Raw genomic sequence first — 13330 nt, forward strand, 5'->3', positions numbered from 1 at the left:
CACCCAAAACAATCCAGGCTGGCAACCATACGTATATGAATCAGTTGGATTACTTGTAATTTGATTTTTAAAGTTACGCTGCAATAAAATGAAGACAATTAAGAAGAAATGAAATTGAGTAGAATTATCCATCTGCTACCCACGCTGGTACCTGACAGCTACCATTCCCTGTGGGATGTTTATACAGCAATCAGAGGCTGGACAGAGCTATTGATTTCTCAGATTAATTAGCTCATAATTTTGTAGTTTACCAGTGGTTTTAAACCATTCGTGCCACTGGGTGTACAAAATCAATCATTGGACAGGCTAGTTTTTGGCAAAACGTCTGGAAACACTAATAACTAAAGATGTTGCTGTTGAAACGAGATGTCATGCTCAGATCATTAGCCGGATAAAGCAGAAGAACCCAATCAGTGGCTCTCCAACAGTAATTCCCATGATTGTCCACAGACTGTGATCAGAATAGTTTTGCAGCTTATGGGACAGTGAAGATAGGATGGTTTCATAGGGGACCCTACAATTAAATAGGTCTAAGCAACTATCGGAACCCCTTAGAGAATATGCATATCGCTGCCTCACACATTCTGATGCTTTGGGTTGGTCAATGGAACAGCCTAGTCCCCAAGGTTGTATTTGAATGCATTTTACTTCATATGTTTAGTTATCAGTGTTACTAAATGCATACCTCCCCTAGTGTTTTTGGGGCAATTCTCACAGGGCAGGGATTTTTGAGAAAATGTCCTGCCTAGGTGCCCTGTTTTTTTTGTGGGCAGTGGGAATCATGGGGCAGAGGTCCAAACACAGCAATGTGGCCATTTAAGTAGCGCTATCCCATGGCCATGGGTCCGCCCATGACGATTTCGGCACCTGACCACACCCCGAATTGGGACACCTGAAATGTTGAGGGCTATGAAAATGAGTTGCATCTTACTTAACTCCTGGCTACTTCTACCAAGACCAGGGAGCACAGATATGTAAATTCTTGCACATGCTCAATACCACTCCTATTGAAGTCGCTGAAGTGGCAGCCAATCACATGTATGCTAGCAAACTTTTAGTGTTTTAGATATAATACATGTGATTGGCTACTGCTACTCTCAGTCATTCCAATAGAAATTAAATACCTAAAGAATGCCTGCACCTATTTGCATGCAGTCAAATGCCCCATAGCCCATGCAAAGGTAACTCAAATATGCATTTAACGTGAAAATAGGAGTCCCCCTTCACCCAGAATTATAGACACTTTGCATCAAATTAGGGTGTTTACTCTCCATAAACGATCGTTGATTCCTCCAAGCATATAAAGGTAAAAAAAAAGGTAATATAGTCTCTATACAATGATTAATATATGTAAAAGGTCAGGGAATGGAAATATACGCACGCATTGATTTCTGATTATGGAAATGTCACTTGGCAGAACGCTTCAACCGTTCATTTAATGATCAACGAAATAATGATACTTCTTCAATTGGAAATACTATGAGGGTTATAATACCAATTTCTGGACTTGTAATGAAATGGTGCTTCTCTAAGAACTCACTCCAGACTGTAATCCACACTTTGATAAGTGATCATCTGAAGGTGTTTTTAGTCTGTGCTTCAGTGGACCTGCAAATGGTAATAATATCCTCTGCATCTTTCTAATTATCTGAGAACTAGTTGTTCTGCAAACATAGTAATTACACAAGAATGTTACAAACAATGCGTGCATTTAATGAAAAGTATGGAAAATTGATTTGATAGAACATTGTTTTTATTCCCCCATAATGCCTTCTGCTGATTTGATTTCATTATGAAACTGCCAGGTATGGATAATTAGAACATACACATATTTTTCAGCCCTTAAAATAATTATGTTCTAATTATTCTATTTTTTTTGTTTGTCTTATCTGGTTCATTTTGGGGAAAGTGCAGATGTTAATGAGTTTTGCACAGTAATTATACAGTTTACATACTCTTACATATTTCCAACTCACCCCCACCCTAAAAGCATCTAACACGTTCGGTTATATGCTTTTTCGTTTTCTCTGTAGTTTTTTCCTGTATATCTCTAGTTTTATGTAAATTCTTCTTTTTTATATAGAACACCTGCTATTTGCCACTGAAATATTTATTTACACCAGCTTTATCTGTGAAGCGTTGTGAACCTGTTATATTTAAGTAAAAAAAACATGGTCCCAGTGCTAAAGTCAGTGCATACTCGCAGGTGCATGTGTATTCACTGTTAATAATAATGAGAAGTAAGTATTAAGATAAACTGATATTCAGCGCTCCATCTTGGATAGTGTTAACAACCTCACTCAGCAGTCATCCAAAAGTAGGAGTGCGCCTATGGATAGTTAAGCATACCTCCTAAGTGTCCCGGTCTTCGCAAGGAGGTTTGCAACTTTTGGGCACTGTCCCAGGTAGCCGCCTTACTTTCCTGCTTATGCGGGCAATGAGGATCCTGAGCCAGTTGGGAAGATCCTCTGATCACCTCGCCTGGCTGTGGAAGATGCAAAATCAATGGAGGCCTCAATTTCAGCTCCCAAATGGCCACTTCACAATGCTCTGAAGCTGAGGGCCACGAATGTTTGCATTTTAAGACTGGGACTGGGATAATGAGGTGACACTTTAAGGCTGGTGGCAGCCTAATGATGTAACCGTGGCCGACGGCTTGATCTGATAGGCTGCGTGTAACGTTTCTATGCCCACATAACCTATAACCTCCATCATATTCACTGAATAAGCATTCTATGCTAAGACCACCATTGACTCCTAGGTCTACTGTTGCAACTGTGTCAATATCATTCCCTTTGAAACATCATCACATAAAGAGCATTGACTCTATTAACTCTAGTTTTCTACATTCTAGGTTACTTAAGGAACACCTTGGGGAGAAAGAAGTGGAATTAGCGCTCATATTTGATATTATTCAAGAAAAAGACCTGGGAAATTACAGCTGTCACGTAGAGAACAAAAATGGGCACAATCATGCCACAGTCATCTTGCGTACAAGAGGTATGTTTTATTACAGAATTAGTTGCTGAAAAATAGGAATGTGAATTCTGCCCTAAATAGCATGCCGGAGAGTATTAACAATATATTCCTCGCCCCTCTGGTACCCAAAGGTTAAAAAAATTAGAATGTCTCTATCCTTGCAGTTAGAGGATTATCCAAGAGACCCCATCAGACTCTTTTCATCTATGCAATCTACTAACCATACAGCTAGCAAATGTTTGCCTTTTAAGACAGTGCCGGACTGGGATAATGAGGTGGCCCTGGCATTTTAAGGCTGGCTGGAAGCTTAATGATGTAGCGGTGGCTGATGGCTGGATATGATAGGCTGCGTGTAACATTTCTATGCTCACATAGCATGCGGATGGACATATCCAGCCAGTGGCTGCACACTACAGCACCCAATCTGCTGCTGGAGAGGTGCGTATGGAGCGATCTCAGCCTTTTTCCCAGTGTTCCAAATGGTCAGTCCATCGAAGATGTAGATATTTACTACTTACCATGAAATGTCTTTGGAGACACAGACAGCCATGCCTTGTTACAAGTGAGTTACCTCATGGATCAGTACTGGGATCAATTCATTTGAATTTTTTGTTACAACATTTTTGAAGGTTAGATATATATTTTCCTGCACACCACACTCAGCTGACTCTTTATGGCAATACTAATGAAGTCCGGTCCTCCATAGACTTTTAGTAAGTTCTCTCCTGCTTTTTATAGAGGTCAAGAAATGATCCTCGTCAGGATAAGAAGAGGGGCTAGCCCCAGACATCCTCAAAAGGGCCTGGAAGTGGGCAAAACATGGGTGAGAGTAGCCATGGCCAAACACCACACCCCACCCACTAATTAAACACACTGACCCAGAGGCCTGGTAAGCTTCGCGGATTCCCAGAGCCTCTGCACAGTTCCTTTAAACGTTTCATTTTTTCAGGCCAAGTTTTAAGCATTCAGTAGGTGCTTAGAGTGCAGATTTGTGCATTTTCTATATTCAGTCCACCCCGTCATATTCAGTCCACCCCGACTCTGATTATATGAAAACACAATAATCCTATCCTGATTACCCAAAATAAGGTGGACTCAAACAATAAGGGGAACGATAGGATATTCAAGATTTGGAATATTATGTATGCTTATATTGTATAATATATCCCAAAATTGAACAGTTTTGGCATCTTATATGTTTTCTTTTCAGGGCACATACAATATATATATATATATATATATATATATATAATTACACAAATTAAATATATATACTGCATATTTTCTCTTTCCAGTTGTGCCGAAAGGAAAGTAGAAAATATATGGACCTAAATCCAGCATAATCTTCACACAAACAGTGCGGTAATAATGCCGTCAGGATGCAGGGCACATCATTTCCAAATGGCTTGTCAGATTAGATGTAATAACACCCTTGTTCTTGATTCAAAACATAATTAGCAGCGGAGGCTGAAAAAATAAAGTATATTTACACGTACACCTGGCAAACTGCAGCATGCGCCGCTCAGATCAACCGGTTCTTCTAAGAGATACTTGTTTCCTTGGCAGTCAACATCACGGGGAGATGCAAATGACTTTGTGCAGATCCGAATATTTATATAAGACGTGTTTACATGAGGGCTGATTGGTACTTATTTTACATTTAGGATAATATGTGTTACATATTGTAAATAGCATAATCATTGCATAGTAAAACCATCCTCTTTGGAATAAAAGGTGGTTTTATTTGACTTCTGGAGATATCCACACCATGTATAGTCATTACATTTCCAGGGTCATTCTACTGATTTTAAAGAGCATGGTGGACAGGTCCTGCCTTAGCCCAATAATGTAGTATGTAAGTCAACCAGCCGCTCATCCACAATCTGTAGAGTTTTAAACTGCAAAGCAGGTGCAGAACCACACTTGGTGCAACCAATCCAGGGGATCCAGTCCCTATAGGGTTAAGGGATGCAGTGTGTGCTACATGCCACCCAAAAATAAAATAATGATTTATCAATGATGTCCAACATCTTTCTCGCACTTGACCCTTAGCCTTTATTTTCCGTCTGATGAGGGAAGCCAGAGCGGATTTACAAATCTTTAATTATGCTTGTGTTTGCATTATCTACTTAATGACATTTGTTTTCAATTTATTTTTTGTTAAAGTCTGTATATGTACACATAGGATTACATGCAATGTCTGTAATAAACATTTGTTGCTCAGAAAAATAAAGCAGAATGTCAACCGCAGAATATTTTGAAGGAAAAATTAAATTAACTTCAGAATCCCTTGACAACAGATCAAAAACAAAACAGTACTCCCTTCATTGTCATATAAATTAGCATACGAGCTGATGTATTTATAGGTAATAAATGTATATATAATATATTTATCACCTATAAATACATCAGCTCATATGCTGATATATATATATGTTAATATGATATATTCAATATATTTATATATATATACTGTATGTATACATTATATATATATATCATGATGTAAGTGCAGTCAATGGCCGCACATTATGTTTGTTATGCTCATGGGTCATATTCCGCTGGAGGATGCACACTGCAGGACTTGATCTGCCCCTGGTAGGGGCAGATTGGGTGAGTACAGGGCTCTGTCAGGCGGCGGCTCACTGGGCATTTGCCCGCTGGTGCCAGATGGACAGTCCGGACCTACATATATATATATGTGTGAAATGCATTGGGTAATAAACTTTTCATTTTTATTGAGAGGAGTAATGTTTCAAAGAACCAGCAAAAGCCGGGTGTTTACAACGTTTGTTTCTTTAACTTGTTTCAGGTATAAAGTATAACATTGAACTTGCTGGAGGTCTCGGTGCGATCCTTCTTGTATTTATTTTATTTGTGATCATCTATAAATGCTACAATATAGAATTAATGCTCTTCTACAGACAAAATTGTGGCAGTGATGAAGCTGCAGAAGGTAGGTTACAATTGATTACGTTTGTAAAAGGCTGTTGATTGATGCAAAGTTAGTACTCACTTGGTCCAATCTGGGATTTGATACCGTGGAGTGATATCCTTTCACTGTTTTTGCTTTCAAATATATACCCTAGTAACTGCTGGGACTCCTTGGGCAAAGTCCTAGTCTCTGACTTCTAGAATTTAGATAACACCACTACTGCACACCAAATATACTCTAAACATTCTCTGCCCAATCATGTATTTCCTTCTAAGAACATTCCAGGCCAAGTTTCATGTCACATACTATACATAGTTATGTTAAGGACTATTATGGATCCTTATTAAAGCACTACTCCTACTTTTTCCTTTAAGGTAGCACATTGTTTCTGTCATTGTTATAGTCAAGCATTCCTGGAAATTATGAATGACCCCGTATTACGTTTATGCATGTTGATAAATGTTCTTAGGTTGCTGTCCTTGCAAGGATATAGCCATTGTCCACAAAACATAAAGTTGTATCTAGGTTCAAGACCCACCTTAATGATGGCTTTGATGCATCGTCATCTATACATTATTGGATACATTGTGCTTTTTCTACTGTAGACAACAAAGAATATGATGCCTATCTCTCGTATACCAAAGTGGACCCAGACTCACTGGACAATGAAACTAAGGAGGAGGAGCAATTTGCCTTGGAGATTCTCCCAGATATTCTAGAGAAACAGTATGGATACAAGCTCTTCATTCCAGACCGGGATATGATTCCTAGTGGGAGTAAGTTGAAAGATTCCAGCTGCTCAACCATGTAGTTCCTCGTGGGTTACATTGCATTGATTTTTTTTTAAACAACTAAGTCTGTCTCCAAAACAAGAGACACAAATGTGATAACTCTAATGACAAGAAATATTATGTATACAAATGCTGTGTCCCTACAGACTACTATTAAAACTTAACTTTTCTTTAAAAGGAAAAAAAGAACAAAAGAAAATCCAGTCAAAGAAACCCTCAAAATCATGGTAGACATAGGAGATGTATTCTTTATAATAGCAATCACTATATGTCATCCAAATCTCCCTGTCTTTATCCTAAGTGATAAAAAGGTTTTGTACCGTGTTAGCCGTTGAGAAAACAGGAGAAAAGTATAGTTAAAATGATACCATTTATTGGCTAACTTAGAGTTTGATTGCGAGCTTTCGAGACCAAGTTGTTAGGTCCCTTCCTCAGGCATTAATCCTAAGTGTGTCCCCTATTGAGTTCCATCACTGAATGGGACTTTATGAGTCACTACTTGAGACGCCATCAAGCTAGAAATGCATTGTGCCAGATTAAGCTTCTTGTAAATCCTTAATCTAACCCCCCCCCCAGTGAATTGAAAAGAGATTGAAGTCCTAGCAACCTTTACCAAGTCAGAAGTTGTTGGGTAAGCGGTGAATCCATAGATCAATGATGAACAACACCTTCACGTGATTGTACATTGGATTTAATGAGTAAACCCCATACATTTTATCACCATAACCAAAATATATGTAACCTGTTTGATTACGATCACTGGAAGCTGTTGAGGTCTTTGAGAAAGTCAAACATATTTGTTTCCCTGTTTCAATGCTACAATTCAGTATGAATGGCTGAAAGGATGATCGACGCACAGAGAGGGATAGATAGATAGATAGATAGATAGATAGATAGATAGATAGATAGATAGATAGATAGATAGATAGATAGATAAGAGCTGGGATTCAATCTGGAGAATAAAGACAACTAAGCCAAAATGAACTATGAATAATCACTCAAAATTTTTATGCAACAACTCCTTGTAGAATATAGACTAGTACTTGTTTCAATAAATTAATAGCTTAGCTTCAATTTTCATATTATTACAAAAGCTAAATGCCAGTGAGGAAATTCATTTGCAACAGAACAAAAATGTAGAATAAATAATTCCCCCAATCTGCTTTTCCAAGTCACAAGACGCATGGCTATTATGGACAAAACCAAGGAATATTAGCAAATGTGGAGCTGCATTAAGACTGGCATAATAATAGGTTGCCCTGGGTTGATGACAAGAGCTCTTTAGCTGTCCCAAATGTTAAGAACAATTCTATTGTGATAAAAATAATCTGAAAGAACACAGAATCCTTTTCATGCATCTTTAAAGCCTGTGAATAACTAATCAAATCTTTCTATCGTGTACAATGTTGCCTTGGCTTGTTACTCCTGACTTGAAGTGCTCGGGAAAAGCATTAGCGTGGCATATTGCCCCATCTGTTATTTATAAACACAAACCTCCCCCATCAAATAATACCTCGGTAATGTCTCAGAAAATACATTCTTTCTAAACTTGATATCGGTGATTCTTCTTAGAATGCGTAATATGAAAAACATGTAACGTGTGCGTGTCGTCACCTTCTATCCTCTAATGGGGTCCCAAACATTTTCCTATATGGTAGCACCAACTAAAAAAAGTTTGTATGCATGGCTGGACCATTTCTATGCTTTCCCATGCTTCTTGGTTGTGATGCCCTACAATGTGGTTCTATAACTGCACCAGTGCTGGATTCATATATGTTTTATGTATTTCCCCCTTGCGATCCATCATATACCTCTCACCTCTCTCAGTCTCTTCACTGGGTGCCTCAGGATTTAATTTAAAATCAGGACTACATATACAATACTTTTTATAGTGATGTCTCTACCTACATCTTCTCACTTATCTCCAAACACACACCTACCCAGTTCTTCTACATATGATGATCTTCGTCTGCCCTCTGCTTTGATTTCTGCCTTTCATGCATGTATACCAGATTTCTTATGGGCTGCCCCTTTACTTAATGCCACATATAGCTCATCCGACTCTTGTTTTGTCTCCAGTCCTTCAAAAACCCTTAAGACCCACATCTATACTGAGATACACTTTTGGTCCACCTAACATTTACTCTTTTATACGCCCCACGTCCTTCTTGATTGAGCAAGGCTCTCCTCACCTTCTGCTTGTAATGTGAGGCACTACTTGTTATGCCCTGTTTACCAATTCTACAGAATATGATGCCGCTATATAACTTAACAAATAATAATAAGATTAGTTTTTCTTTTTCCATAAAATGTAGGCGTTGAGCGAGTGAAATATACATTTAAAGTGTTTCTATTTTATTTACCCTTTTTGCCTTTTATCTAAAGCCAGCTTTAAATAATATCCCAGTCGAAAGGGCTTGACTTATTTGCTGGAACCCCTTTTTTAGATCAATAAGTGCTTATTAAGTGATGTCTCTTTACTTGATTTCTGTTCCTTTCTTGAATGTTGCTAACCCAACACCTGCAATTTATATCAAGATCAGAAAATTGTTGTTTGTGTTGGAGGGTTCACATAGTGAGTTTTTACTGAACGTGCTAATTTGAGGTGCCCATAGTAGCTGATTACGCCAGTACATGGTAATTTCAAGTATCTGCAAGAAGTGATTGGACAAACCTTTTCCAAGTCAAGTTTTTGACTGTAATTATATGTTACAACCACATGAGGGTGCGTGTCATTGTTCTGTTTGTGTAATATGAAACGCTATCAGTATCATTATACCTGCGTTTGTTGGCAATAAACGTGACAGCTTCTTTCAGCAGGCAACAATTGTCACAATACATCATTCATACCTTCCCTTGTGCCAAACTCATTAACACGAACGCCACTTCAGAAGAATATATTGTATGTAATTAATGAAATTATCTAAATGCTGCAATTGCTGGATCAGAAAGGTGTTTATTGCCAGAGAAGTTTGCAGGTTATCAAAATGTATGCATTTTCTTTTAAGAAAGACAATGAGAAAAACAAGAAGAAAAAAAATTCTATGTTACGTTCACAACAGGTGATAAAAAAGCTTAGTGGGGAAAGCAATCACTCAAATGTATGCGGACAAATTGCATATAACATTAATGTAACTATTATTCTGATTAACACTTTCTGCTTGGATTCCATGGGATTCTTTGCATCATCGCACGTGAATTACCACCAGTTTCCTCTACAAATACAAACTATATGATAATAGAAAATTGTTGAAGTTAAAGGGGAATCCTTGCCTATTTTTCGAGATCAGTTTTAGTGAAATCTCTATGCTCATCTACACATTTACACAGTTTACCCGCTCCTAGTGCATTCTGTGCTTGCAGCGGGTTTAGGATTGAGTCTACAAAGTAGGACCAGTCTGTCAAAGGCATTGGAATGGTCTCCTGCTAGACAGCTTCAGGAAACACAAATTGTTACCTGGACTCAGAAACAGCCTTTGATTTTTGGGTTGTGAGCGTTGTTTGGCTCTGCTCTTTCTCTGGCTCAGTTCTTTCTAATCCACAGCCTCTTTAGGGGTTAGAACTACCCAATGTGCTGAAGGCCAACTTTCCCAACACCTCTCTAGGCTAAAAAAACAACAAAAACATTTTATACTTTTTATGAACATTTAGATACTAGAATATTAAAACTCAGCTTTGCATAATATATTTGTTGTGTTCTTTATTAGCATTTGGTGATGTAGTTCTCCATACATATTTCAAATCTAATCTTCCTCCAACATGGAGTCCCGATGAAGGGGGAAATGTAGGTGTGTGAAAAAAAATCGGTTGATACTTTACATTTTGGGACCGGTTCTTGGTTTTGTTGATAGCGGCAAAAATTAATTTAACAAAAATTAACCAAAATCTGCATGTAAGTAAAATCCTGAGTATGTGCTAATTACATAATGCTGAATATGAGTGTATAATGTTGAGAATATTAAAACAATGCCGTTATGTGATAACCCATGTTATATGTGTCTCATTTTCTTCCCAGCATACATGGAGGACCTTGCTCGATGTGTGGAGCAAAGCAGAAGACTAATCATTGTCCTGACACCAGATTATGTGATCAAACGAGGGTGGAGTATCTTTGTGCTTGACAGTCGACTCCACAACATGCTGACGAGCGGAGAAATCAAAGTCATATTGATAGAATGCACTAATTTAAGAGGAAAAGTGAACTATCAAGAAGTGGAGTCGCTCAAGCATGCCATCAGACATCAGTCTTTAATTAAGTGGAATGGTCCAAAAAGCAGCAAAGTCAATTCAAAATTTTGGAAGAATCTAGTGTATGAAATGCCAGCAAAAAGGAGAGAGGTGCTGTCACGGCAGCACGTCATGGATAGCGGGGAGCAGAGTCTTTTTGGAGATCTACAAACTGTGCCCTCCATCGCTGTAACAGGGTCATCTGGTACATTGCCCAGATCCCAAGGCGATATGGACGGCTTTCACCCTGTAGAATCAATGCAGATGAGACATTTCTGCAGAGCTTACGAGTTTGACAAATCAACTTCACCTATGTCAGTATCATCTCTGGGCAATCACCACACGTACTGCAACATACCATTAACCATCTTAAATGGACAGCTGAACCACGGCAGTGCCGGGAAGGACCCACAGGAATTCCAAGGAAACAACACATTTTTACCCGTATCATCCAGAGAACTAAGCTTCACCAGTGACATCTGGTAATATATGTCTGGTTTTTGCGGTTGACGCGTCCCTTTTCCTGACCTAAAGCTTACGCTACAGGGGTGCCGAAACAAATTTTCAAGCACTGGCACAAATACTCTGTTTTGTATTTGAACATTTTGTTTACATTGACGGGATATTATTATTAAGGGTCCTGTTTTTTTTTAGTTTCGACATAGTCTAAAATTTTACTGCTTTGTTGAAGAAGAAAAAGTACAGTATTCCAGTTATAGATATATATATATATATATTTTAGATTAGATGTAAAATTTGGAAAGATTGGAGTACGCTCTTGAGAAGACTGGGTATTTACATACACGTATATATATTTCAAATTCATTTCAATACATTTGAAAAAAACTATGTTACGTTTATTTTCGACTACTTATGCAAATGTCATAGCACATGGAGAACATTTTGTAAAGATGATTGTGTAATAAGAAAAAAGGATTGAAGTACCTCGGAGACTGTCACTTGTAAAATTAGTTTCAGAAAAATAAAATGCACAATGATGTCATGTGTTTATTAACCCTCGAGTGGTTGAGAGTGCAGTGACATTTCCCATGAAGTGAGCCTTGGCTGGATTTCTTTTCTTTGTCATGCTAGACCAGTTCAGACAATCCTTATGATCACATCCATTGCAAAAGACAGATAATATAAATGAATTTTATTCATAAAGCAGTGATATTTTTCTGAACAAGACATGGACTTGCCCACCGGTCCGTTAGGCACTGAGCCATATGCATTGGCAAGATGGGACTGGGGAAGGAAATCATCCATGGCACTTTAATGCCAGTGGCTGGTAAATGACATACATACGGCCTCCACACTACACGCTTATTCTGTAACAGCGTTCCGTTGAAGCACCCAATCTGCAGTTGGTCTGGAGCTGTAGTAAAGGTAAGTGTGAGAGCCATCATGTGTTGGCCAGGGTTGTGCTTAGGCAGCATTTACCTTCTGGGCAAACATATTAGGTGTTCCAAAAATACCACAAAAAGTATAAAAAAACGTTAGAAAAAGAGTAAAGGAAAATGGGGTAAAAGATAGCTTTAAGAACTGTAATTTCACAGGACTTAAGTATGCTGCTTTACTGTTATTATACACAGGAACTTGCCAGTAATATTAACTCATAGCTGACCCCATTTATTTGGGGGACAGAACCAAAAAGGGATAGGTGTTATCCATGTAAGAACAATACTAGTCATGGGTATCTTGGAAAGGATGTGTGAAAAGCAGGCAAAACCAGGTAGTAGTAGCTAAACACGTCCCCTACCATGTGCAGTGCCGGCTCTAGGATTTATAGCCTCTGGCACCATTCCTGCAGACACTTTCTTGTAAACTCAGAAAAGAGCCCAACTGCAGCACCTTCTACTAGCTCAGAACCCATGGACAGTTGCCTCGTTTGCCCATGTGGTAGGAGCGCGATCTTCTCTTTGCTGAACTATGTCCAAGTTGTCAAATGAATAGCGTCTCTGGTGTGGGGCCGTCACATTGCGTTTTCCCTCGATAGTCGTGGCATAGTGCACTATAACTCATTTTTTGTGACACCAGCCCAAGCTTTGAATGGGTAAATGCTGCACATCAGACTTATTTGTGTAACGAAGCACAACATTGTATTTTTGATTATTGATATCTAATGAAGCATGTATGCTTTTCTTGTTACATCATAACACACCATGTAAAGTGCAACTTTTAACATCACCAAATGTATTTATCTAAACCATCTGTACAATATATATATATTTTTTTTCCCCCAATATGATTTTTCAAGATATTTTATTTAAAAGTAAAGGTGTATGTTATGACACGTAGGCTGGGACTTGTATCAAAGCTAGGATTAATAAATCATTTTTTCTCTCCTGGGATGATTTGCTTTCTCCTCACCCCACCGTTACTCTTAAAAATATTAAGA

General features: G+C 38.4%; 1 protein-coding gene across 1 annotated transcript in view; it reads left to right on the forward strand.

Annotated features, from left to right (window-relative positions):
* The window catches only part of IL1RAPL2 (interleukin 1 receptor accessory protein like 2), a 258512-nt gene extending 246579 nt beyond the window's left edge, over positions 1-11933 (forward strand). The window contains exons 8-11 of the mRNA XM_053472558.1: positions 2855-3000; positions 5792-5935; positions 6520-6690; positions 10721-11933. Of these exons, the coding sequence (XP_053328533.1) occupies positions 2855-3000; positions 5792-5935; positions 6520-6690; positions 10721-11418 (1159 nt within the window). The 3' untranslated portion in view covers positions 11419-11933. The remainder of the gene's footprint in view (positions 1-2854; positions 3001-5791; positions 5936-6519; positions 6691-10720) is intronic.
* Positions 11934-13330: the final 1397 nt, after the last annotated feature.

Source organism: Spea bombifrons, chromosome 8, assembly GCF_027358695.1.
Source record: "Spea bombifrons isolate aSpeBom1 chromosome 8, aSpeBom1.2.pri, whole genome shotgun sequence".
Classification (NCBI taxonomy): Eukaryota; Metazoa; Chordata; class Amphibia; order Anura; family Pelobatidae; genus Spea; species Spea bombifrons.